Source organism: Caloenas nicobarica, chromosome 3 (assembly GCF_036013445.1).
Source record: "Caloenas nicobarica isolate bCalNic1 chromosome 3, bCalNic1.hap1, whole genome shotgun sequence".
Classification (NCBI taxonomy): Eukaryota; Metazoa; Chordata; class Aves; order Columbiformes; family Columbidae; genus Caloenas; species Caloenas nicobarica.
In genome coordinates, this window is record NC_088247.1 from 114,129,025 (window position 1) to 114,153,646 (window position 24,622).

Genomic DNA, 24,622 nt, shown 5'->3' on the forward strand with positions numbered 1-24,622 from the left:
GCCAGGGCCGTTGGGAGCGAGAGTGGTGGTTGCCCCACGCGTGCCCGCCGTGGTAAACACCCGCCTCCGGAACGCTCCCCCGGCCTCCCCGTACTGCGGGTGTCCACCGCGTGGGGCCGGGACGCCGGTGGCGTGCCGGGTGGTGACAGCGACTTCCGTCCGGCACAGACAAAATGGGGCAGAAAAGGTGCTTTTTAGCGGCCAGCTCGTGTAGGTGGAGGAAGAATCGAACAGCCGGCGGGCCTCCGGCTGCTCCCAAACACTGCCAGTGGCTTCCTGGGGAAAAAAAAGGTGGCACAAAGTGGTTGGAGAGACGGTCCCTCACCGGCGGAGGTGCCGGGTGGACACGGGGACACCCCCGGAAGGCATCCCGTCTGATGACGTCATCCTCGCCTCACGCTCGGACGCGGGTTGGTTTCTGGTAGCGTTGCTGTGATTTTCACTGTGTTTCTCCTCAAGAAACCCCCTTAGGTTTGGGCCCCTCACTGCAGGAAAGACATTGAGGTGCTGGAGAGAGTTCAGAGAAGGGCGACGAGGCTGGTGAGGGGTCTGGAGCACAAGTGTGATGAGGAGCGGCTGAGGGAGCTGGGGCTGCTCAGCCTGGAGAAAAGGAGGCTGAGGGGAGACCTGATCGCTGTCTGCAACCGCCTGAAAGGAGGGTGTAGCGTGGAGGGGGTTGGTCTCTTCTCCCAAGTAGCAAGTGATAGGACAAGAGGAAATGGCCTCAAGTTGCACCAGGGGAGGTTCAGATTGGATATTAGGAAAAATTTCTTCACGGAAAGGGTTGTGAGGCACTGGTGGTGGAGTCGCCATCCCCGGAGGTGTTTAAAAGACGTGTAGATGAGGTTCTTAGGGACATGGGTTAGTGCCAGAGTGAGGTTATGGTTGGACTCAATGATCTTGAGGGTTTCTTCCAACCAAAACAGTTCTACGATTCTGTGATTCTATGAATATTTCTGTACTGCAAGATCTTGCTGACTGGAAGATTGTCCAAGCGCATCTGTGGCTCCCAGAGACAAGATCTGCTTTTTACAGATTTCCATTCTGATAAATGGTACAACAGACATCAGTATGCGCATCAAAAGTATTGCCATTACTAGCCAAAGACCTCTCCTGCCTCCTTTCTGTTCGCGATCTCATCTAAAGCTTATTGTAACTCAAGCCTGCAGCCTGTCCCCTCCAGGGCAGGTTAGGATCACTGGAATCCTTCACCGTGGTTGGAGAAGTCCTGTTCTCAACTATAGGTTACCCAGGAGTGCGTGTGGCTGATGAAGTCGTGGCTGGTTGCCTGAAGGGAATGTGCTGAGCTGGCTTAGTCAGCGTCAGGGTTTCTCGAGGAAAACAGGTCCAGCCTGGAGAAGTACGAGGTCAAGGCTGGGGAAAGTAGAAAAGTGTACTCATAGGGGGACCAGGACTAGAAGCTCAGGGTCTTATCCAGCTTCAGTACATTTCTCTGTGCCTTCAGTGCAATTTAAAATATTGCAAAAACGAGCTTCCTTTTAATAAGTTGGTTTACACCGAAGTGCTCTAATATGTCTTCTCTAATTAAATCAGTATGAACTACAAATGAGTCTTTCTCGCTGCCACAGTTGGAAGCATATCTAAAGGTCTTCAGATGGAGGAGTTACTTGTTTATATCTTGTCATTTCCTTTTCCTCCAGGACCTTTAGAGGTTTAGGTTTTCAGTTTCAACCAAAAAATGGCTGAAAAAGCAATACAAATATTTTTTAAATAAGAGTATTTATGAAAGCAGCAAACACCGGGGTTCTTCAAGAGCCTTTCAGCTGTATGTGGGACACACATTTGGATAGTAGGACCACTAGGGTAGGGAATGGTATCCCTACTGTCTGTTAATATTTTAGTGTAATAATATTATGTTTCATTGAATTTTCATAACCATTTCTTATTTTCAAAAACCACAATTATTTCATCTTGATCGTCTTTTAGTACAGCTACAGAATTATGCACTGTAGGTAAAAGGGAACTTAGGAGAGTGGGGTTTTTTACATAAAATTCAGAAATATAGTAGTCCGAAGGGCAGCCGTGAAATAGCAAGACCTGCACTCCTACATAAAATAATACTTTGCACTTCCGGTGTGCCAAGTGTCTACAAGGACCTTAGAACACTTGGCATATGTTTAGTTCATTCTTATGTCAGTATTCACATACCACAGGTAGGGATATACAGGGAGGGAAGTTGATTGATAGACTAATTGATTTACCAAACATTAGGTAGGAAGTTTCTACCAGGATCCTATTTCCTAAACCCCATATTTTGTTTCAATTACAAGATCAAAGGAAAATGCAACACGTGCTGATCAATGTTCAGATTCAACCAGCTCTGTTTGTAGAAGATTGTAACCACATATTAATGTGGTACAGGTTGGACTCAAGAGTATTTCATGATCATGTAGTGTGGCTCTGTCTCCTTCTAGTGGTTTATGTTTATTATAGATTTGCTACTGGCTCCAAACTACTAACATTTATACTTTTGTTCAGTTGACTGGAGTTCCTCTACTGAGTGCCATAGGTCTTGGAATTCTTGAGACAGTTCACTCAAAGGATTACTAGGTATATAAGCACTTATTTTCTGCTTAAAATAGCTGTGTTGCTTGTTTGATTTACAAGAGGAGAGAGTGAGGAGTTAAGGCATTTATCCCAGCCAAAATCTGATTGAGGTACAGCTCATGTAATTCAACTAGTTTATGTTGGTGCCACTCTGAAAATATATTATGATTTTATATATGAATATCTATACAAAAATCTATGCAAGAAAAGCTATGCTGCCATCTGGTACTTAATGGAAGCCATTTCGTTTGAGAGGCCTATGAATGATTATTGATTTTTCTCTATCGTTCCCAAAACAACAGAAAACAATCCTGAATATTTTCTCCAAAGTAGTCAAGGTGACAGACATCTTTAATATAATTACTCCTTTATTATGATGCATCTGGTTCATTGCACATACTATATATTGACTCCTGTGGAATCAATGTTCTTTACAGAGCAGGCATGGAGCCCCAATCCTGTAGCCTTGACCTCACTGGAAACCTTCTGCTTACAGCCTGGGCCATGCAAAGCACCACAGCTTGACGTGCAGACCAGCTGTGACACCTCCAACTCCCAGAAACAATGCCACTGAAAAAGCTTTTGGAGATGCTCACGTAGAAGACAAGATAAATTAAAAAAAAAAAAAAAAATAGGCTAGATTCTTCTGCTGTGAACGTGGTGTGAATACAAAGAAGGGTGCTAAAATCGACTTGCAACAAAAGGGTTAATGAATCATTGGCAGGTGCTAAAATCAGACTAAAAGCAAAAGGTGGTTGTAATAAGCTTTACAGTCATCCTAAAGGACAAAATAAAGCAATAGAATTGCTTTGTCTGCAAGTCCAGCTTCTTCTGGCACTAATCGCTCTTCTTGGCCTTTTAATGTGAGCTTTAATGAAAGCAGCAGAGATACTTCATTAAATAATTCAACCTTTCTAAGTAGACACTTCCATCAGGTGTGCACCATAAGCCCTTTCTAGCAATTACTGGAAAACCAGGACATCCAAACAGAGAACATTCCCTTTTATTCTGTTGGAGTCTCTTAAACCTCTAGAGATTCAGCGACCATGCTGAAAATGCTAAGGCAATGCAGACTTTAATGAGATTAAGTCAGTGAGAGTACAGCTACACTGCGTTGAAAGTGAACTGAGAAATGTTGTGTTACCTCTAGTCAGCCTCTAGCATGCGTTCAAAATGTGTTTGTCCAAACTTGTGCAACATCACGTTTTAAACTATTTCAAGAGTGAGTTAGTCTGCCCCGGTATTACCTGAACTGCAGACTGTTTCACAACCATTTCATTAATTTCATTTCAGTTCCTAGCCTAGCATGTTTAAAGTAAAAATATGGCCAAAGTCATTAAAAAGTCGAGTATGAGATGGTACCTTTTAAAATCCCAGGTCGGAGTGAGTGGACAGCATTAGGAGATGCTAGTATGTGTTGTATGCTTGTGTCTGAAGGGCCTCAGTCACATTGGGGATTTCTGGGACAGGCATTTTGTGATTGTGAGGCCTGTTTTTTCACAATATAGCCTAATGAATTTGCAATCTGGTTTATTGGCAGACCAGCAAGTTACCAGAAGAGGGTGTAGTAGGAGTAAGCTGAAGCATGAACATCCATCTGCTCTCTAGTACCTGCCTACATGTGCTTGCCACTCAGTGGAAGAGGGGTGAGTACCTGATGTTTTCTTTGGCATATCAGAAGACAAATACTTGCAAAAGGACAGTTACAGGCAGCTGCCTGGCTCAATAGCCAGGTTTATGGTAACTGACGTCTCTGCCTATTTGACAGAGATCAGACATGTGCAGGGAGCGGGGAGGAATAGAGAATTTACCAGGATTTATTACAAGGTGGATGGTGTGTCCAGGAAGAGAGCCCAAGATATCCAGGTTTGTGCACCAGCCACTAGATAGGGTAAGAAGGGGAACAGCCTTGATGTTAACCCATAGGATTGTCTCTCACCTTCAGGAACTAAAAAAACTGTAGCGTTGGCAGGACACAGGAAAAGAAGTACAACCTACAACATTTTCCATGTTGCGATACAGTTTGCTGAACCTGGGGACAGCATATGTGGCAACTTAAACCCAGATGAACTTAGACTCACCTTTCAGTTAAAACACTCTGGAAATGTCTTTTTTTTTTTCTGTACTCAAATTAAATTAGAATGACATTAAACCTACTAAACACAGACTCTTTTTCCTTTTTAAAACATAACATTTCTAGTCAAAATACAGATGTAAAAGTACATGGAAAGAAGGAAACTGAGCTTGATGTAACTTTGTTTTAGGGAGGAAAAATAATATAATTCAATAAAACTAGCTTAAACCCTCTGATTAAAGCTTTTTGACATAGCAGATAGGGAGGATGAGATCTACACTGAGATAAAGATAGTTAGTACAGATCAAAAGAGCTTGTGTTCATGCCAGCTAGATTAAATGACAGGATGTGGTGAAGTGCTGGGTACCATATCTGGTTACTTTACATACAAAGCTGTATTTGCTGAATGTAGATATATCTATTAGGTTATATGCATTTATATATGGATACTGTATAAATAAATTGAAAGCAATCTACCATGTGTAGAGAATTTGTTCTGATATTGTTCTAAGATTGCATTTCTTCCAATTAGTATGTAAAGCTGTAGGTTTTTTGTAGCTGTCTCTCCAGTAAGCTTGTGGAAGTAAATTGTATTAGAAATTGAGGTTTCTTTCTAAATGCATTAGCATTCCACCATTCTCACTTGGTAGCTTCTGTGCGTAAATTCAACACAACCCTATATTTCATACTCCAACTTCATTTTAGGAGGAAGCCTAGGACAACTTTTGGAGTAAATTAAACTTAGGACCCAAAGTGCAGTTGCCATTTTAAAGGGGTTTTTAATATTTCTTTATCTGCACATGGCCCCTGGAGAGGCAGGATACAGGGCTGGAAGGCTCTTTGGTCTAACGCAGTGTGGCTGCTCTTATGTTTCTCATACGCTGCGCAACAGCAGGATGTGGGAGGAAGGGAATGTGAATGTCAGGAAGGGAAAACACCACCGGATATGAAGATGCCACAGGCCTGTGCCACCGCGCACTTCTGCAAGGCAGCAGGAAGGGTCTGTCCCCACATCTGCTGAACAGACCGCAAAGCCTGGCCTGGTCGAGCTATGCCAGGAAGAAATATGAAGGAGGGATTCTGTCATCTTTGCAGGAAGATTGATGATTAAGAAAATGAAAGGTTTAGCATGAGATGCAAACAAACTGAACAGATTTCATTAGCTGCACCTACCTTTTATTGTCATTTGTCATTATTACTGCAGTGCTGCCTAGAAACCTGAGTTTCACAGTGCTCCAAGCTGGAAATACTCCTAAGAAATTTTTTCTCTGTCTCAGAAATCTTAAACAATAAGCAAAAGACCAAAAAATAAAGAGAGCAGGAAGACAAAGCCTTTAGTACACAGAGGACATTGCTAGTGTTGGATTATTTCTGGCAGACAGATGCAGGACAGGCTGGAGCAACATCCCAGCGTAATCGGAGCCAGAACAGCTACAACTGCAGCAGAAGAGGTGCCCAGTTCCATTCTGCTCTGTGCCACACAGAAGACGGCAAGAGGGTGCAGCTCCCTTGGCCTTCCCAGCAAATCCACAAATCCACTTAAAGCTTTGTGCCACATGTAGTTATTAACATCTCTACAAAGTGAGGATAAAGTAGCATTTCTGTGCTGATGGAAATGTTCGTGCAAAAAATCAGGTCCTCAGTATTTTCTGAAAGACAGATATTGCCACTGGTGGGTTTTAATGTAAGCAGCCTCTGCCTGTAAGAGAAGGAACTGGAAGCAGCTGGGGCTTGGAGACTTAACCAGTAATTTACTTGAAAGAAAGAGTAGTTTCAACTGCAAGACTGTTAACAGTCAGCCTAACAGTGGGCAACAGATACAACACAATCTGGTAAACAGGCTGAGCTACTATTTCTGAATCACTGCCACACAAAAAGATCCCATCAGATCTCGATTGCTGTGCAGCTCTGTGGGTCTTGCTGCCATTCTGCAACCCCCACGTCCTCTGGCTTAAATGTTTTGTAACTTTAAAATCCTAAGCAACCTAGGAGAGCTTGCCTGTGCTCATTTTATTTATGTTGCTGATGGGCTTTTCTTAGTGATGAAAAAACAGCTTCACTGCCATGCTTAAGAAGGTCAGGGTGCAATGTTCTGATCAGGAAATACCTTGAGAGGCTGGCAGCCTTTAGGAAGGCCAGAGCATGGGGCAGCTACTTGCAGCCCTTGAGACCTGAGCAACTCCTGCAGCCGCCAAGCAACACTGACCCACTCCCAGTGTCCTCTGTGGACAATGCTGTGCAACTGCAAGGCTGGGCTGCGCAGCAAGAAGCAGGTCCTCCCACAAAGGCCAGCAAGGAACGAAGACCTTGTATGGCCAAGGCTAGAACTGGCCACATCATGAAGTCACCAAATAGCTCTGGCCCAGCTCCACAGAATCCCGTCTGGTCTTTCTTGTGTGCTGAACCTGTGCATGCCTTACACTGCACACAAACTAATTCAGCCCTCGGCTCCTGCCTGAGTTAGCAACCACCCTCACCCAAACTACCAGGACTTGCATTTGCCATGTTTGACACTGCAAAGGATCTTGTGTGCACCAAGGCGTTAAATACACTCCAGACATATGGACTGTGATGTGGAGATTCTTTGAGGAGTGGGCAGTTGTTCTGTTCAGAGTGCCTATACTGAAAGTACAGCAGTGACAGCATCAGGAGCATGAAAATGCAGGCTTAATAATTGCAAAAACAAAACACAAAAACATAGTAAATTGACATATTTCCTGGCAGTTTGTCAATACCAACTTTACAGTTAGACAATTTTATTACAGTGATGAATATCCAGGCCACAAGTTAGTCGCTTCTTCCTTATAAATCAGTCAGCTTAGCCAAACAATCCCTATTTGCTATCTAATATACTTGATGGCAATAATTTAGAGAAGGTGAACTGAATTCTATTGGCAAGCTGTATCTGCTGTGTCTGAAAGTGTCACTAGAGGACAGGTGTCTTTTTTTTTTTTTTTTCAATGCAATTCCCTGCCTTCCTTCTGTGTACCAGTCCTGTGATGTCCCTGACGGCATTGGTGGTTGTGAAGAGCCGAGGACACATGCACTTCCAGCTGCTGGTATATGCTGTGCATCTCACAGGTCTGCCATTTATTCCCTGCATCAACGCTGCCCAAACTTCACAGCTACAGTTGCTATCTTGGATGGCACAAGCAGTAAGTAATTATAAACTAATACAGTTCACACATGAGCCATTCTAACTTCATTGAGTAAATTCTCTACTGCTGTCATGCTACTGAACTTTTTCCTCAGTCCTGTCTTCTGTCATGGCTCTTTCATTAGTGGTTCTGGTTTCGAATACCTTCTATATCACAGCTGAATTTTGGAAAATCAGAGACAATAGGTGATGCTTCACCCACCTTGACAGTGCACTGTGTTGTGGTTTCCCATGCAGAGTTATAACTTGCCTTACTTTGCTTAAAATTCAATCCAAGTCATGGCTAAGCTGTAAATAATTTGGGGGGAGAGGGGGGAAGAAAACTACACGCTATAGGCCAAATATAGACTAGCTGCACAGAAACCTTGGAAGACTGTAATGTCCAAGGACCTGTACAAATGATGAAAGTCAAAGTAACTATATTGATGTGAAAGGAAAACCCAATTTGTAATAGGTGGGGATTTGGGCAACACCTGGTAAAAAAACAACCACACAAAAAACCAAACCTGTGTAACACATACCTGTATTCTGGCTGCAATCATGCCCATGAACAGCTGCTTCTCTTCCATGAGTGTTCAGGGGTGGTTTACACAGGAAACAAGAGAGAGCTGCCAAGCAGATTCACTTGCTAAGTGTGGTCCCTCACTGTACAGCCAAACTCAGTAGCACATTCCATTCCCTGGCCCTGGGCGAGGCAGGGGTTTTCCAGAGTGCTCCTCCATGCTGCGTCAGAGGATTTGGCCCTGTGCATTTCATCTCTGATGCGTGATGATTTTATTTAGAACACACTTTAGTTCTTCAGCCTCCAGAGGCAAGGTGCCAGTCTTCAGCGAGAGGGGGAAGGACTATAAATAGAGCAGGCTAGGCTGCCACAGGCAGCTTTTGGTCTGCTTAAGTTTCTTATTTAGCCTGGGAGAAGCAGAAATCCAATCTGCTGAGGAGATACAGCATAGTACAGGCACCAGCAACAGCTCTTCTGTCCAACAATAAACTATCTTTCATTTTCTAGGTACACAGATACAGGCATTTATAATACCTTTCCTGAACGAGGACAGTACTACCGTTCATCTAGACTTCCCTCCCGCTCTCTTAGATTTTTGCAAACTCTTGCCACACAAACCATCATGTATTTTCATGAAACCAGCTACTTATGAGGAAAATGCATTCCTTCATTTTCAAAACGACAAATAAAATGAATCCCAAAATTAAGTACCGAGAGGTAACATTCATTTTGTCTTTTGGAAGCCCATGGAGCTTTAAGAAGTGTTGCTTATTAGGTCTTGCTCTATTTTGTATCCCCATCATGTAGGCTCACTAGGAGCTCTCCCCGGAGCTGGTTATATAAAGAAGGGACATTTTTGTTGCAGGCCAAGTTCATAATAAAAACACCACCAAGAGCCCAGTCCTGCACTCAGAGCTCTATGTTTTCCCTCACAGGTACCTTTACCGAGAGCTTTTTCTTCCCTTATTCTGTGCTTGACTCAGAATTACTATTAAAGAGACAGAACATATTTCCACAGATTTCCACTGCCTAGCATTCTTTTCGGAGTATAATGTATTTACATGACAAAGCTAACAGAGGCCATCTCTGAACAGTGCATTTGAGACTCCGCGCACTTAGATTCTTTGAACTCCACACCCCCACCTTTTCAAAGCATCTGCAGCCAAGATTGCAGAGCAGTAGTTCTCCCTATTCTCTCCCACTGGGATGCACCCTAAGGGGGTCAACATTTAAAATCATTTCAGAATATGCTCTCAGCATTATGCTATGCATACAAGCAGATGGGATTAAAAGGGATGGATTCCCACAGGTCAAACCCAAGGGCTGCTTTTCTGGAAGTAAGATTTTGTTACAGCATCAGATACCTCCCAGTTTGTTACCATCAGTTACTGTGCTTTTGGCCCCGCTGGCCCTTGCTAAACCTGAGATACAAGAGACTAAATTTGAAGGCAGCCTAGAGTTGAGTATGAGTGGCCTAGTAAAACTGTGGACTTCCACAGACACATTTGGTTTACATCTATTGCAATTTTCCTGCTGGCCCCTCTCTGCTACAAAAGCATTAATGATTTCTCCATTACAGAAGGTTTAACAGCCTGTGAGCCTTTTCTACCCACAGGTGCCTGTTCTTTTTCCTCAGCTGGTTCAATCAGTTAAGATACCCAGGAGTTAATAAGGACAATTCTGTCTTATTTGTATTTAGCTGGAATCGTAGAGAAAAAGACTGACCCTGAGGACATCACATAGTGCAAGGTCTGCAACCTCAGCTCCTCACCTCTCTTTTCAACCCAGTTTCCCTTTCTACCCTCAGTAGTCTCTGACTTCCACACTGCTTCCCCCATTTACCGCTCTCCCTACTTTACCCTTCAACATCTGCCTGTTTCCTCTTCCTCCTGCATCTTGCTGGAATGCCAGCTGGTGGCAGGACCAGTACAGACATAAGGCCCTAGCGCTGCTCTCCCCAGAGCAGCCTCTACTTTTCAGAAGCAGCCCCTGGGAGGTCAGGCTTGATGCAGGTGACTCACCTGAATCTCTCAGATATCAAATCCTCATTCTGAAGTCTGAGAAAATAGAGCTTCCATGCAAAGGGCCACACGGGGGCTTTTTTGTTGTTAACCTGGACAAAGCTGACATTTTCCCATCACAATCTGGTTTCAGAAATAGTTAAACGCTTTCATGTGAAACTTGCGTATGCACATACAAGTCAGCCAAAAGCTAACACCAGAGAAAGAAGTGACAAATGAAACCACTAGACCTTACTGAAATTAAGCAAGCTCCCACCATACATGCACTGAGAGAGGACAGTAACTGGATGTGCCTGCTAAAAAAACTGGCAGCAGCACACACTGCTAAAATCAGCAAAGAAACACATTGGAGACAAAGGGAATTATTAATACAAAGAGAAGTTCAGGTGAAACTACAGTAACAAAGCTACTCTGTCACATCAGGTTTTGAAGTAATACTGAATGTGTTAAAAAAAAAAAAAAGACAGTACTTTGGCTACCTTATAAAGTTTTTCACAATGGAGGTAAATTTTAGTGACTTTTGCTACAAAATGAGTTAAGTTTTATCCAAGTACTGCACACTGTTCTTGTAAACCTATACAAGTACATCCATTCTCTAAGTGTGGATGTTTGAATAATGTACTTTGCTTGTACTAAGACAACGCTCCATACAATTTTATTTGTAGAATATCAAGTTGCAAACAGATATAAAAACAACAGAACGTAAAAACTTGTTATGAAATCAAACTAAAATAATACAGTGCGTTTTGCTCAATAGTTTAATTTCAATATGATCTTCGATAAAAGGCTTATTCCATTAAGCCTGAATATTTCAGCAGTCAGTTTCTAGAGTGTATTAAAGAATCCTAAGTCACTTTAACAAACATTCTAGTTAAAATATCCAATAACACAAGAAGTTTCTGTGAGGGAGCATATAGTAGTTTCCATTCCATGAATGTATATGGACAATACTATATATAAAAAAGCCAAACCATTTAACAAGTGTGAGCAGACGTGCACTATGATTAAACCGAACACAAACAATTTAAAGTGACTTATGAAATTAAATGTTTTGTTAACACAAAGGCACAAGTTATTTCAAATGTAAATTCACATTTCTAGAAGGTAAAAGTTTTATGCCCAGACAACTTCAAGTCATTGCAACACAGTCAAACAACTCTAACTGCACATATCTGAACTTTCAATAGAAAGATCTAGTTTCTATTTCTTTAATCCAGTTTTAATAAGGGCAAAATTAAACTTGAACCAGGAGGGCTCTCTTTCCCATATTTACAGACTGCAAACTATATGCTGCTTTCTCATCAGAAATTCTGCTTTTCCTCTCAGACTTTGTTGAGCTTGGTAACTATCAGCACCCTCACAGTTTGGTCAAAGGCACCACACACACACAGTCCCTTTTTGTCAGGGCTCCAGTCCAGGCTGGAAATCGGCTGCGTTGAGAGAGTCACGTTCTGCAAGAGGCTGACAGAACCTGCCACCCCCATCTCAGCTCCTTCAGAATCCTTCTTCGAGCGCTGAGCTGGGTACTCACTGGCAAGAAGCAAAGAAATGTAATACGCGCACTTAGAATTTATTGATAAAAACACATTATTATTTTCATTTTTAAAAGAACATAGAGAAGGATTTCCTCTGTTCTCAAGATAAGCCAAGTAAATGTCTTAAAATAATGAATAATCATATCCAGTTACATCCACACAGCATACTGAGTAAATATTTCACGAAAGAAAAAGTGAGGCAGGAAGTTTTGAATCCTGAGGCCTCTCTCCTGTAGCCCTTCATTTTTTAACTGTCTGGCTTTTGCCACATGCAAGAAAATTTCGCCTCAGCTATCCTTCCGAAACTTAATGCCTACTTCACTGAATTTTGGATGGTTAAGTTATTTTGCCATGTAATGTAAGAAGATGTACATTTAAGAATCATTAAAAGTCCAGGCTTTCAATATTCTTCTCAGAACTTTAAAAAATCCATTTTATTCTATTTGTCACCTTGTTAACTGGGGATATAATTTAATCTTTATTACGTTAAGAAAAGTGACAAGCGCAAAATTAACCTGTGCCGTTGTCCCATTCTTTTAGGGATTAATACTGGATTCCAGATCAAGTACTGACACCCTTTCTACTGCATTTGTAAGCAATAATTTTAACTAAATATTCTGAGGTTGGAAGCAGGACCTTCTTTTCAGGAAGATTCTTTCTTAAAACAATAAATGGTGGGTTTCTCATTGCCCCTGTTGCAGGCTGGAAAGTGATCACTTACTATTTCCAGAGATGAAGGCTTCCAGCTCCTCCAGTTGTCATAAATATATCTCTGTTTTGTGGTAGGTGCCGAACCTGCCATATAGTAGATTTTTGTGCCTAATTAAAGAAAAAAAAAATCAGCATCATATAGGGCTCAGTTATGGATGAGCTTCACAAGAAAGGATGCAGAATCTTAAAACTACAGGATTCTCAGGATCTTCGACACAGTCACCACAAGGTTAATTTCACTGTCTGACATCTCTTAAAATCATTACTGGAAGGGACTGCCCTACAAACACTGTGCATACACAACAAACAATTGAAAATTCAGATTTAGATCTCAGCCAGGGAACAGCAAGATCACAGAGGAACAGAAATAACTTAGGGTAAAAACCCCAACACACATACTCTGACTGAATGTGTATCTCTCTGCAAATGTCCAAAAGGAAAAGCTTAAATGCAGTGAATGAAAGACGGGAAATTCCATTTTCACATGTTGATCATTACAAACACCAATTCAGTAATACTTTTGTGTGATCTAATCCAAGTACTTCCAACATCTTATCTGCTTTGAATGGTGGTAGGAAGAAGAGTAATTTACAGATATTAAGTTGTAACTAAGCTTTTTCTGATTTAAGCAGTCCTGGAGAACTTCACAAAAATCCTTTTCTCTAATTATCATCAGATTTTGTTCACTTTAAAAAAAAACCCAAAACATTAAAAAATACTTATTTATAAAGAACTTAGACTAATCAATGCAGTGGTCACAGATAGAAGAAAATAAGGTTGTAAGAGTTCTCCATATTTAACAGCCTCCAGGCCACTCTCCTGTGTATCCTTTCATTCCCAGTAACGATCCAAAAATGCTTGGTTCTGAAGAAAAATAATGATTTCTCTGACTCACATGAGGTCTGGTGGCTGCAGGATGAAAAGTGTCTGCAGAAGGCTCACTTAGGTTTGGGATATATTTAAGATTCGAATCTGCATGCTCATCACAATTTAATATGGGCTCCAATAAACATGACTCCCGGGCTTGGGGCACAGCTGAGTGCAAGAGGTGCAACAGGACGCAAGTATCAGAGAAGTCCAAATATCAGGTTATAAAAGGGAGGAAACCCATTTGGGTGCTGGCAGTGGGACGTACAGGGGCCCCTTCACCGCTTGCACCGGGGGCCACACCAGCCACACCACACAGCTTGTGCCCCAGTAGCCTGGGCAGCTGTTACCTACCAAAGAAAACAGTTTGGGACCTGTAGTACTTTTAACTGTGCAGCATATATTCAAATAGTTCATCTTTAAGAAACTCTCTGTCTCCCCATACCTTCTCTGAAACAGAAGCAAAACCTTTGGTTGGATGTTGAGTTCTCATATCGAAAACATGAAATTTTCCCTCGAGTGATGTGGCCACTAGCTTGTTCATATTTACATCTTTTCTGTCAAACTCCACACTGCAAACCTGGAAATATAGAAAAAATACATTCAACCTTGAAATTTGGCCACTGCTAAAAAGCAAATAGGGTTTTGTGATTTGTAAATACATATCAATCATGGGTTATTTTTACAATGGCAACATTACCAATTTGAAAACAACAAAATCATCTGAAAACATGAATCCACTGAAACAGTTTCCTGATGAAGTATCCCATGCTATCCAGACCCAGAACTTGAGGGCTACTATTTGCTGAACTAAAAGAAAATGAGTCCTTGGTACAATCTCAGCAGAAGTGTCTTCTGGGTAAATTTCAGGTAGACAGAGTCCTTTTAATTTTTCCATCCTGCCTAGAAACTGGAATGAAAAATACTTTTATGGTTTCCTTACCCCATTCTTAATGTTGGTCTCCCATCGTAGTGACATGGTTTTTAAATCAAACAATTTAATGTCCCCATTGTCATATCCAGCACATACAACACGTTCCTCTTGATTGTAAGCATTGCCTGCGCACAGAGAAAGAATTAATCAGAGTACAGAAACCCTCTTTAGGTTGTTAAGTTTCAGACCTCCTAAGCCCGTGATTTGAACTTGCATTTATTCCAGAAAAGTATTACTGTTGGAATATTAAGATTTAAGGAACAGTCTGGTTTTCAAACCTGAGAAGTACAGAAAATATAGCTTTAAAATTAGCACTGTGTTTCTTTTAAAAATACAAACAAAATTCTTATTCCCCCTGCCAAGAACAGCCTAAACCACACAGACTGAGTACTGCGCACTGTTCTTGTAAATCTATACAAATACATTCCTTCTCTTAAATCGTCATCTGCTGTAAACCACGCTCCCCAGACTGCACCACGGCAGAAACCGGTTCAGCAGTTCCCTACCCAGGCTCTCCAGCATGAAATGTCAGTGGGACAAGAAGACCCTCCTGCAGACACAGACGCAGAGGGAGGCCCGGCATGTTGCCATGGCCATCACTAGACAGACACAGAAGTCTGCCTCTAAAATCTCTCCGCTGACAGGATCAGGGGAGCACATCAGTGTCGGAAAGAAGTTACCCCAGAGCATGTAGTTCAAGATGAACCTGGCCTTGGCTCAAGCTTCAGTAACTCAAAAGAAAATTGAAGATAATATGAGGCCGCTTTTTAATCCCTTCGTCAAAGCAAAAGACAAAGATATCAATAGCAATGAGCATTATAGTTGCACCTTCTTGCTAGGAAATGACATCTCCTTACTATTAATTTTGTTATGATAAATGCTACACTAGCAGTTTGTAAAACTCACTCCCTGACTCTGAAGGTGAAAATGGAGCTAATTCAGAAATACCAGCCTGTGTAAAACACAAGCAGCTTGTTCTCGCCAAAGTAAAAAAAGCAAAGCACACATCAAGCATCTCTGTGTCTTTTACCTGCTCTTAGCTTCAAGGATCTTCTCTTAAATTAATTCCTTAATATTTGATAGCTGGAACTACGATACAACAGCGACTTGTTCCCTGTGCACAGCAACACGAGTGTTGGTCTCTTCTGCCAAGTAGCAAGTGATAGGACAAGAGGAAATGGCCTCAAGTTGCACCAGGGGAGGTTCAGATTGGATATCAGGAAAAATTTCTTCATGGAAGGGTTGTCAGGCATTGGAACAGGCTGCCCAGGGAAGTGGTGGAGTTACCATCCCTGGAGGCGTTTAAAAGATGTGTAGATGAGGTTCTTAGGGACATGGTTTAGTGCTAGAGTTATGTTATGGTTGGACTCGATGATCTTGAGGGTCTCTTCCAACCAAAATGATTCTGTGATTCTATGAACATTTATACTCCTTCAGGACAACGCAGCTGGATATACTGTTTTTAAATTCCTGGGCACAGAAAAAAAGCTAACACAGCTAATCTGTGAAATGACTGACCAACGGTCATAAGAGAATAAGTCCAAAACCCAACTACACCATTTGACAACACTGAAAAGCAAAACCTGCTACTGATTGGTCCATACAAAATAAACTATTTAATAACATCCTGAAATACTTTTATAATTGTCACAGCACAGTCATATTAGAGGAGGGGAGGGCTATAATGGGATAGATTACCAAATGCTACTGTCCAGCAGTCTCTTTTGCTCTCCCCCTGTACAGGTTCCATATTAGCAACAGGAGTATCTTTCTGCCTGGGGTCCCACACCTTCACCGTTCCTGTGAAAGAACAACAAACATTTAGCGTTATGGATTCACTGTCATGTTGCGTTCATCTTCCCAGGGAAGGCCTCTGCTTTTCAGCCTCATCATTCAAAACACAGGAGCATCTCTTTCAATTCCAGAAAAACTCACTGCGTTTAGCAGATGGAAAAAAATAAAACAGAAACCAAGCGAAAGTGTTTGTTAAGGATATACTTTCTTGAGCTTATATTTTGCATTTATTCCACTTTATATTCCTTCTGTCCCATGCTCAGTGACAATAGTATATTTTGCTTATCTACAGCTTCTAAAAGAACTAGAGAAAATTTGTCCCAAGCAAGATTAAAAAGACAGCACATGAAGAACTAGTTGCAACAGATTTGCAACTAGTTCAGGTGGCAGACTGCACCCTGCCCTCAAAGCCTCCAGACTACGTTCTCAGAATAACTGAAAAGACTTTTAGAGTTCACTAACTCACCATCGCGACTGCCAGTCACAATTTCTGGTGCACCTTCCCCAATTCCTAAGCCACCTACACCATCTATACTGTTTATGATTTCCTTATGACCTTTCACAGAATACACGGGTATTTCAGGAGCTTCTAAATTCCTAGGCAAGAAAGAAAAGAACAGATAACACGGCATTTTCCTTGACCCTCAAGATTTGTATAAAAACGAGAGGAAACTTGAGCACAAATTATATAAACTTGGATTAACAGTGGGAACAAAATACGGATATTACCATTAAGAACCACAAGTCTTTGTTCAAATTCTTCTTTGGCTACTGCTTTAGACTGAGGTTTTGCTTAGTTCTGGACTTCCCTGTTTGCAAAGGCAGTTGTGGGATTCACCACAGAAGCCCTTAAGAACCAGTTTTTATGTTGGGCTCAAAATGAATCACGCTACAGATCAAAATACTCCTATTAACTTTACTTTCAGCAAGTCTATAAAATGACCTTATTCACTGATCCCCACCTCGCTCCTACTACTGCTCTTCAAATGAAAAGTTGCATCCAACTGTGGGTTTCACAGTTCTTTCCCACTGATTCTCATCCTTCAAGAATCCTTCAGAATTTCATTTTAAATTTCGATCCATGTTATTCTTGCTACTCCAACAAAACAGAACCAATAGTTCCTTGGCAAAGGAAATATTATAATAATAACGACACTAATAAAAATTTAAAACAACTTTTTTGCCCTGTAACTTTACTTGATAATCAATTTACCTACACAAATTAATTATACGAATCATTCAGGACCTGAAAAAAACATTTGAAACTTCAGGATTAAAAATACATATTTAATCTAGACATCAAATTTAGGTTGAATACAACCTCTTATATGTATTCGTGTATCCATTCAAAAGCCTCTTTTCAGAAGAGGACGTAGCAGAACTTTAACAGGCTTTTGTGGCTGCACACAGAAGATACAAGTGAAACAGCACTAAATTAAACCACTGTGCAGAATTCATGTTGTTTTTACAGAACAGGCATGTTCCAATCCAGTAGCCAAGTGAAGTTTATGACTGGGCCCAACCACATGAAGCACAGAGAGCAACTTATACAAAATCCAGCCACATACAGATATGTCGGTTTAAACAGACACACACAACATCAAATGAAAAAGCTGCGAAAGAATCTGTGCTTACCATATGTTGAGGTTTCCACCAAAGTCTCCTGTAGCCAAGTATCTTTGCTGCAGAGATGTAGCACCAAAAGTTCCACATTTTATAGGTTTAGCCTTTTCAATCTTTTAAAAAAAATAGGATACATTCTGTGTCAGCACATGGAAAAAGAGCAACACAACCGCAGACTGTGGCAGATTTCAATGAGATGTGCATAGGATATTTGGCATAAAGTACAATCGAAATGTTATCAAAGGCAAGTAACACTTGGTGTTTATTTCTCTGTGCACAGAAAAGCAGAGACTCCAGCTTAATAGTCGTAAACACCAAAAGCTCGCACTTCAGCTCATTAATGATGCTCAGAGCTGCTGTCTGTGCAGATCTGAGGCAGAGGGAAGCCCAGCTCTCCCCAGAGCTGCAGCACTAGGAAGCCTGAGCTGTCCGAACTGAGAAAAGCTGTTTGCTTGTGGCCCTGGGGGTCTTTATGCGCCTGAAAACAAGCAAATCCTCAGAGGCATCCTCTGGACACATTCCTGTGCGATCTGCTCTGTTTATAAATATCTCCAAGGTGGGCGTCAAGAGGATGGACCAGACTCTGTTCAGTGGTGCCCAATGACAGGATGAGGGGCAACGGGCACAGACTGAAGCACAGGAGGTTCCATCTGAATATGAGCAGAAACTTCTTTACTGTGAGGGTGCCAGAGCCCTGGAACAGGCTGCCCAGAGAGGCTGTGGAGTCTCCTCTGGGGACATTCAAACCCCCCTGCACACACTCCTGTGTGATCTGCTCTGGTGAAGCTGCTTCAGCAGGTGGGTTGGACTGGATGGTCTGCAGAGGTCCCTTCCAACCCCAACCAGTCTGGGATTCTGCTAGTTTTGAGTTACAAAAAAAAAAAACAAACAAACCCCACCACCACCACAACAACAAAACCCCCACAACAACCAAAAAACCAAACCAAACCACCAACAAAAAACCCCCACACAAAACCGAACACAAGCAGAGCCCAGAGCCTCCGGGTTTCCCCGTAACGCCAACCGTGGCGACAAACCGACCACCGTGAGTAACCAGAGCGACGCAAATCACGAGATGAGCAAACTCGAGAGGCAGGCCAGAGCCACGAAGCCGCCGCCTCCCCCCGTTTCGGTCCTGTCTTCCCGCGCTGGCTGCGGACCAGCCTCCGGCTCCCGCCCGCTCACCTCGCGCAGCAGCACGAGCCTCCCGCCGCGCAGCTCGTGCAGCTGGAGGACGCCGGTGCCGCGCGCCGCGCTGCCCAGGCACAGCAGGCGCGCGCTGCGGGGCACCCACTTGCAGTCGAACAGCGTGTAGTGCAGCGCCTGCTGGACGTGCGCCACCACCTGCGGCCGCTCCAGCCCCGCCGCCGACATCCCCGCACCCTGCGCCGGCGGAACCGGGACGGGGCGGAACCGGGACAGGGCGGAGCGGAAGCGGCCGGTGGGTCCCTTCCGGCGGGCGTTGAGGGGAGGCACGCGGCCGCGCGAGCCGCTGTAACGGTTGTTGCGCACCTCCCCTCACGACGGCCGCCATGGAGACCGAGCCCGAGGGCGGCGGCGGCTTCACCAGCGTCGTGTCCAAGCGGAGCCGGCGGAAGCGGCGGGCGGGCGGGGAGGGAGAGGCGGCGGCCGCCATGGACACGGCGGAGCCGCGGCCCAGCAAGAGGCCGGCCTTCCCGCCCGTGGCCGCCGAGGCGCTCGGGGTGCGCGGGGGACGGGCGGGGAGGAACCCGGGGCTGGCGGGGAAGCGGCTCTGGGCCTCTTCCCCCTTCTCTTCTTTCTCGGCGCCTTCTCCTCGGCCCCCTCTCCCCCTGCTCACCCCCCTTCTCCCCGTCCTCACCCCCCTTCCCCCCCTGCTCATCCCCCTTCTCCCCGTCCTTATCCCCCTTCTCCCCGTCCTCACCCCCCTTCCCCCCCTGCTCATCCCCCTTCTCCCCGTCCTTATCCCCCTTCTCCCCGTCCTCACCCCCCTTCCCCCCCTGCTCATCCCCCTTCTCCCCGTCCTTATCCCCCTTCTCCCCGTCCTCACCCCCCTTCCCCCCCTGCTCATCCCCCTTCTCCCCGTCCTTATCCCCCTTCTCCCCGTCCTCACCCCCCTTCTCCCCCTGCTCACCGCCCTCTCCTCACCCCTAGGCTGGGAAAGGCGAGCTGAGGAAGGTGCCCGTGCCAGCCAACAGATACACCCCGCTGAAGGAGAACTGGATGAAAATATTCACGCCTATTGTGGAGCACTTGCAGCTTCAGATCAGGTTTAATTTGAAAACAAGGAATGTTGAAATCAAGGTAAGGAGAGCTCTTCTTCCTCCTTTCCCAGTGGTACCTGCACTGCAGTGCCAGAAAGTACATAGTTCCACTTAATCAGGAAACTCTCACTGAGAATAAAAATAAAATCTGTCACTTATTGCTTAGAAACAAGTAGTTAATGCAAGTAAAATTTAACTTCTAGAAGGGGCCAGAATAAGCTTGCGGAAGTGTTTCGTTTTTTTTTTTAGGAGAAAATTACGTACTCGTGAATTAAGGAAGAATCTGTGTGTTAGATGTGCTCTTGGAATGCAGCGTTTTCCAGCTATCTAAGGCTCCTGCTTCTGTGACAGCTTTGAGCTAACAGGGGCTTTTGAGGGGGCCACTGTGCCATCTGATAGATTTTGTTTGTGGCAGAAGATGAGTGTCTGGAGTTTAATAGCTGGTGACTTTTCTTTAATGGATTACACTGAAATAGGACAGGGTGTGGATATACAGCACTACTGCTTTGAAATTGGGTTCATCTTTTTGAAACACTGTATAATTTTAGATCTTGAAGATGCTCATTTCTCATTCTTATTCCTTCTCAGGAATATTCAGACTAGCGGGTTTTAAGTGGATATCTGAAGCCTGTCATACAAGTTACTGCTGGTGTCTGTATTTTTACTGTCACAAGATCTTGTACATCAACGTTGCTAATACTGTAATTTTTCATTCTAACCTTAAAATCTTACCACAAGTTCGATGGTAGCAACTAGTGGAAAGGTGACAGAACTATCCCTTATTTACACTTCTTAGAAATAATTTGAAGGAAAAGGTGGAGAAGAGCAGGAACTCTTGCAGTTTTACTGAATAACTGCAGGCAAAACCCTTGGGATTTTAGCAGCGCTTTTTGATACAGAATGGTGTGTCATTGAAAAGTTGGTAGTTTTGTTCATGATCAAGCTGATTTAATTTTGCCCATATCTATCATTGGCATAAAACAATGGAAAACTTTGAAGTGAGTTTCTGTCATTTCTTTGACATGGCGTGTAAGCCATCAATGATATTGCAGAATAACTTTGTATTCCAGTCAACATAATTATCATCCTTAATTATTGCTTTCCTTTCCCTTTTCTTTAAGACTGCTCTTTTCTAAGTTGTCCCTGTTCAGGTCTGTAAATGCAGATATGCGCAAGCTTTTCCACTAGTGGCAGGGGAATGATTTGGCCCAGTTCTAGAACATGAGTTGAAAGAACATCCAGATCCTGGGCCTCTGCTGGCAGGAGATAAAAAGAAGTATAAAACTTTGCTGATTTGTCAGGTCGATTTGTTCTGTCCAAAAATGTCCTGTTCATCTTTCTCTTGTTCGATCTGTTTTATTGAACCTGTCCAGGTTTCTAATCACCTGCTATAATATCTTTAGGATATTGTCATTAGAATAACTTTACCTCCTCAAGCTGTCTTGTGCCGTTATCCTGCTCTTTTATTCTGCTGTTCTGTGTTGCAGTTTAGTTTAGGGTTTTGGTGTTTCTGGTGTGCATTTGTTTCATACGAAGGGTTCTCCTCCGTCACTGGTGATGGAGATTGTCAGCAGTTTCTCTTTTCCCTCCCTTCGAAACCCAGGCTGTTGGTGGCATTCTTGTGGTTGAGGGTCAACATTATAAGCAAGCACAAAGTTTATCACTTGGGCCTTTCGGTAAAACAGGATATAGGATCATTACCTAAATGTAGACTTTTTTTTTTTTTTTTTTTTTTTTATGGTTAGCCTTTCTCTCTTTGATTTTTCAAATTCTGATCCTACTTGCATGGTCTTAATTTGCGAACATAACTTCTTGTCTTGCAGACTTGTCAAGAGACAAAGGACCTCAGTGCTCTAACAAAAGCAGCCGATTTTGTGAAAGCATTTATCCTTGGGTTTCAAGTAGAGGTGAGTCTCCCAACAGCTCGACTGTGAGACTGCTTGAATTTGCTTGCATGATGTCCTTGGCCTCTCTGGAAATTACAGTAAGAAAGAAATAAAAATCCTTAGGTGGGTTTCTAGAAAGGAATTTGTTTGAAATTGTGACTGGAGTGTAAGTCTAGTTTCTTAAGCTAACACAGGACAAAAAAGTAACCCTTGAGCAGCACATAATTAAAATTATGAAAAAGAGGACATATTTAGCTGTCTGTGAGAGGCAAGCATGAAGCAGTCATCTGGCTCTGAGGTGCTCTGCACATTAGAGGCTGTTCATTTTGCTTTAGTCCTAGCCAATAACCATCAGTCTGTTCAAAACTCAAATTTGGAGAAAACAAACCCACTTTTTGCAGCATCCTACAGGCCAGTGGTTGGTGGAAAGCTGGGCTGACCCTCACTAGTATCGGTGGGTCTGGAGTGAACATGGAGGGGTCTAAGCATGTGTAGAGTTCTCTCTGCAGAAGGAAAAATGCACATTGCTATTGAAAAATAGTCAATCTAAGTAGCTGACTGCTGTTTGTTATGTTAAGTGGGGAAATACTCTTGATGCCATCTGTTTGTATGTATAAAGTAAACATATCAGCTTTTAACTCTTGTGGTACTATAACACTCATGCTAATAACAAATCTCTTAATATTTTAGGATGCTCTTGCTCTCATCAGATTAGATGATCTTTTTCTAGAATCATTTGAAGTTACAGATGGTAAGTCGTTTGTGCTGCAGTGTTCGAGTAGTTGTGTGTACCATCTTCACATACATTTTGGGCTTGTTTTGTTTTCCCCTGGTCCACTTGTGTCACTTATCTTCAGGGATCAGGAAAACCTTCATACTGTTACACAGAACTGTTGTTTAGGCACAGGTGTCTTGAAAGGGTTGTCTTTTTCTGAAGATGTCCCAACAAAACCTCCCAAACTCCTTAAAAGCATGTCACTTTGTTAAAGTGATTTGATTTTTCTTGTCACAGTGTAAATGTTGCTTTAAACTTAGAGGTGACATGGCGTGTTTTGGGGAATATATCCATTAGATTCTTAAACTGAATTGGGCCTTGTTCCTCCCTAGATTTTCATTTCTAATCACATAAGTAAAAACATATATTTCACCTGTAGTAAAGTTGCTTTCATGTTATTTAAAATGTGTTTGTTTCCAGTAACTTGAACAAGGGAAGCTGTGCAAATGCAGGCCACTGCTGTTACACTGAGCACGTTCTCTTCTTTTTATAATAGTCAAACCGTTGAAAGGAGATCATCTGTCAAGAGCAATAGGTAGAATAGCAGGGAAAGGCGGAAAAACAAAATTCACTATAGAAAACGTAACCAGGACACGAATCGTTCTCGCTGACACGTGAGTATTGACTTCCTTCCTTCCTCCTAAGCAGAGCGCAAGCCCCAAACTAATCCATGTCCTGTTCCAGGAACAAGGACAACTTTTATATTTTTAAACTGTTGTACAGCAGTAGTAAGACAAATGATTTAAGTGTTAGTGTTCATGAACACTAACTCTGAGTACTTACTTGACCTTTTGAAAATGATAATGTCACCAGGACCCCTAGAATGGAACAATTCTACACAGCATAAGAATTCTTTCCTATGAATAATCAATGTTAAATCTACCAACCCTGCAATAATGTTTTCTTCCTGAAGCTGCTACACTGTTAAATTTACAAATTGTAAATCTATTTTATAAAGGAGTTAGAGGAGCACAGGTTCTATGTTGTAGCTTTTCTGAGTGTTTGGGGAGTTTTTAAATTACAACTGTGGAAGAGGAATTAGGACACTCAGCTAAAATTCCATGTTCATATCTCACCTCCAACTTAGATGCTCTACTAACTATATAATCAGAGAGGGTTTTTTCCATTAACTAATGCTACTTCAACTTTTTAACAGGAAAATTCATATATTGGGATCTTTTCAGAACATTAAAATGGCACGAACAGCAATTTGCAATCTAATTTTAGGTAAGTCGTGTTATCTAATATTCTCCATGACATATAAATAGATGTTGCAGTCTGAGAAACCACTTTCGGGGGGGGGGTCGGGTCTTACCTTTTTTCCCCAGTGTGTCCACACCTACCTATGGATCAGGCAGCGGTAACCTTGACCATCCTCCTCACCCTGGGCTTATTCTCCACTCCAACACAGACATAAGCATTAGAGCAAAACATCTGTTTCTGGAACATGTTGTCTTGTTTGCTGACTGACTTTGTGTTTTATTCGGCAGGAAGCCCTCCATCAAAAGTTTATGGCAATATTCGGGCAGTGGCCAGCAGAGCTGCTGAGAGATTCTGAGCTGCCGTGTGGCTGCACCACCACAGGCTGGGAGTTGTGGTTTCTGCACATCTGAGGGGCCTGGAGCTACACAAGCACTCAGTCTTCTGTTTGATTTGGAAACCCAGAATACCAGGACTGTCTGTGGAGTCTGTTTTCCTTCAGATGTGCTCATCTGAACACATTTAGTACTTGTGTACAGTCATTAAAAGTTATTTTAAATTCATTGTGTGTATATCAGAAAGACAGGTACCCAATTTTACCTAAACTTATCATCAAACAAAAACATGCTTCATTACTGACTTTCAGAACATCAAGGTACTGAGAGACTGCTGTTAGGACTTCAGAAACCATTTCAGTTTAAAGTTTTGAGGCTAAAGCAATCAGCACAGTGA

At 42.8% G+C, this 24,622-nt stretch overlaps 2 protein-coding genes and 1 long non-coding RNA gene across 4 annotated transcripts; 2 read left to right on the forward strand and 1 right to left on the reverse strand.

Annotated features, from left to right (window-relative positions):
- Positions 1 to 18: 18 nt before the first annotated feature.
- Positions 19 to 16,366, forward strand: LOC135986769 (uncharacterized). 2 transcript variants are annotated; one of them, XR_010605924.1, is made up of 4 exons: positions 19 to 410; positions 4,109 to 4,214; positions 7,635 to 7,797; positions 16,113 to 16,366. It is a non-coding gene; the product is annotated as an uncharacterized LOC135986769 (long non-coding RNA). The 2 variants fall into 2 exon arrangements; XR_010605925.1 differs by lacking the exon at positions 16,113 to 16,366 and adding an exon at positions 8,809 to 9,097.
- On the reverse strand, positions 11,048 to 19,179 carry DNAAF10 (dynein axonemal assembly factor 10). Its single transcript, XM_065631160.1, has 8 exons — positions 18,972 to 19,179; positions 17,799 to 17,899; positions 16,630 to 16,760; positions 16,068 to 16,169; positions 14,379 to 14,494; positions 13,881 to 14,015; positions 12,579 to 12,676; positions 11,048 to 11,852 (listed from the first exon to the last, which is right to left on the reverse strand). The coding sequence occupies exons 1-8, from the start codon at positions 19,158 to 19,160 to the stop codon at positions 11,645 to 11,647; spliced, it is 1,080 nt and encodes a 359-aa protein (XP_065487232.1). The 5' UTR covers positions 19,161 to 19,179; the 3' UTR covers positions 11,048 to 11,644.
- On the forward strand, positions 19,156 to 24,453 carry PNO1 (partner of NOB1 homolog). The gene is made up of 7 exons (XM_065631162.1): positions 19,156 to 19,489; positions 19,920 to 20,069; positions 21,853 to 21,936; positions 22,606 to 22,666; positions 23,187 to 23,304; positions 23,847 to 23,917; positions 24,181 to 24,453. Exons 1-7 carry the CDS (start codon positions 19,319 to 19,321, stop codon positions 24,246 to 24,248), a joined length of 723 nt encoding a protein of 240 aa, XP_065487234.1. The 5' UTR covers positions 19,156 to 19,318; the 3' UTR covers positions 24,249 to 24,453.
- The last annotated feature ends 169 nt before the right edge of the window (positions 24,454 to 24,622 follow it).

What these genes read in the sequence shown, in the direction of transcription:
- DNAAF10 (XM_065631160.1), bottom strand. Translation starts at nt 19,160, where the DNA reads ATGTCGGCGGCGGGGCTGGAGCGGCCGCAGGTGGTGGCGCACGTCCAG. An exon ending in GGCTCGTGCTGCTGCGCGAG is followed by an intron (nt 17,900 to 18,971) that starts GTGAGCGGGCGG and finishes TTTTTTTAAAAG; the next exon opens with ATTGAAAAGGCTAAACCTAT. An exon ending in TGTGACTGGCAGTCGCGATG is followed by an intron (nt 16,170 to 16,629) that starts GTGAGTTAGTGA and finishes GTTCTTTCACAG; the next exon opens with GAACGGTGAAGGTGTGGGAC.
- PNO1 (XM_065631162.1), top strand. Translation starts at nt 19,319, where the DNA reads ATGGAGACCGAGCCCGAGGGCGGCGGCGGCTTCACCAGCGTCGTGTCC. An exon ending in CAAGGAATGTTGAAATCAAG is followed by an intron (nt 20,070 to 21,852) that starts GTAAGGAGAGCT and finishes CTTGTCTTGCAG; the next exon opens with ACTTGTCAAGAGACAAAGGA. An exon ending in ATCATTTGAAGTTACAGATG is followed by an intron (nt 22,667 to 23,186) that starts GTAAGTCGTTTG and finishes TTTTTATAATAG; the next exon opens with TCAAACCGTTGAAAGGAGAT.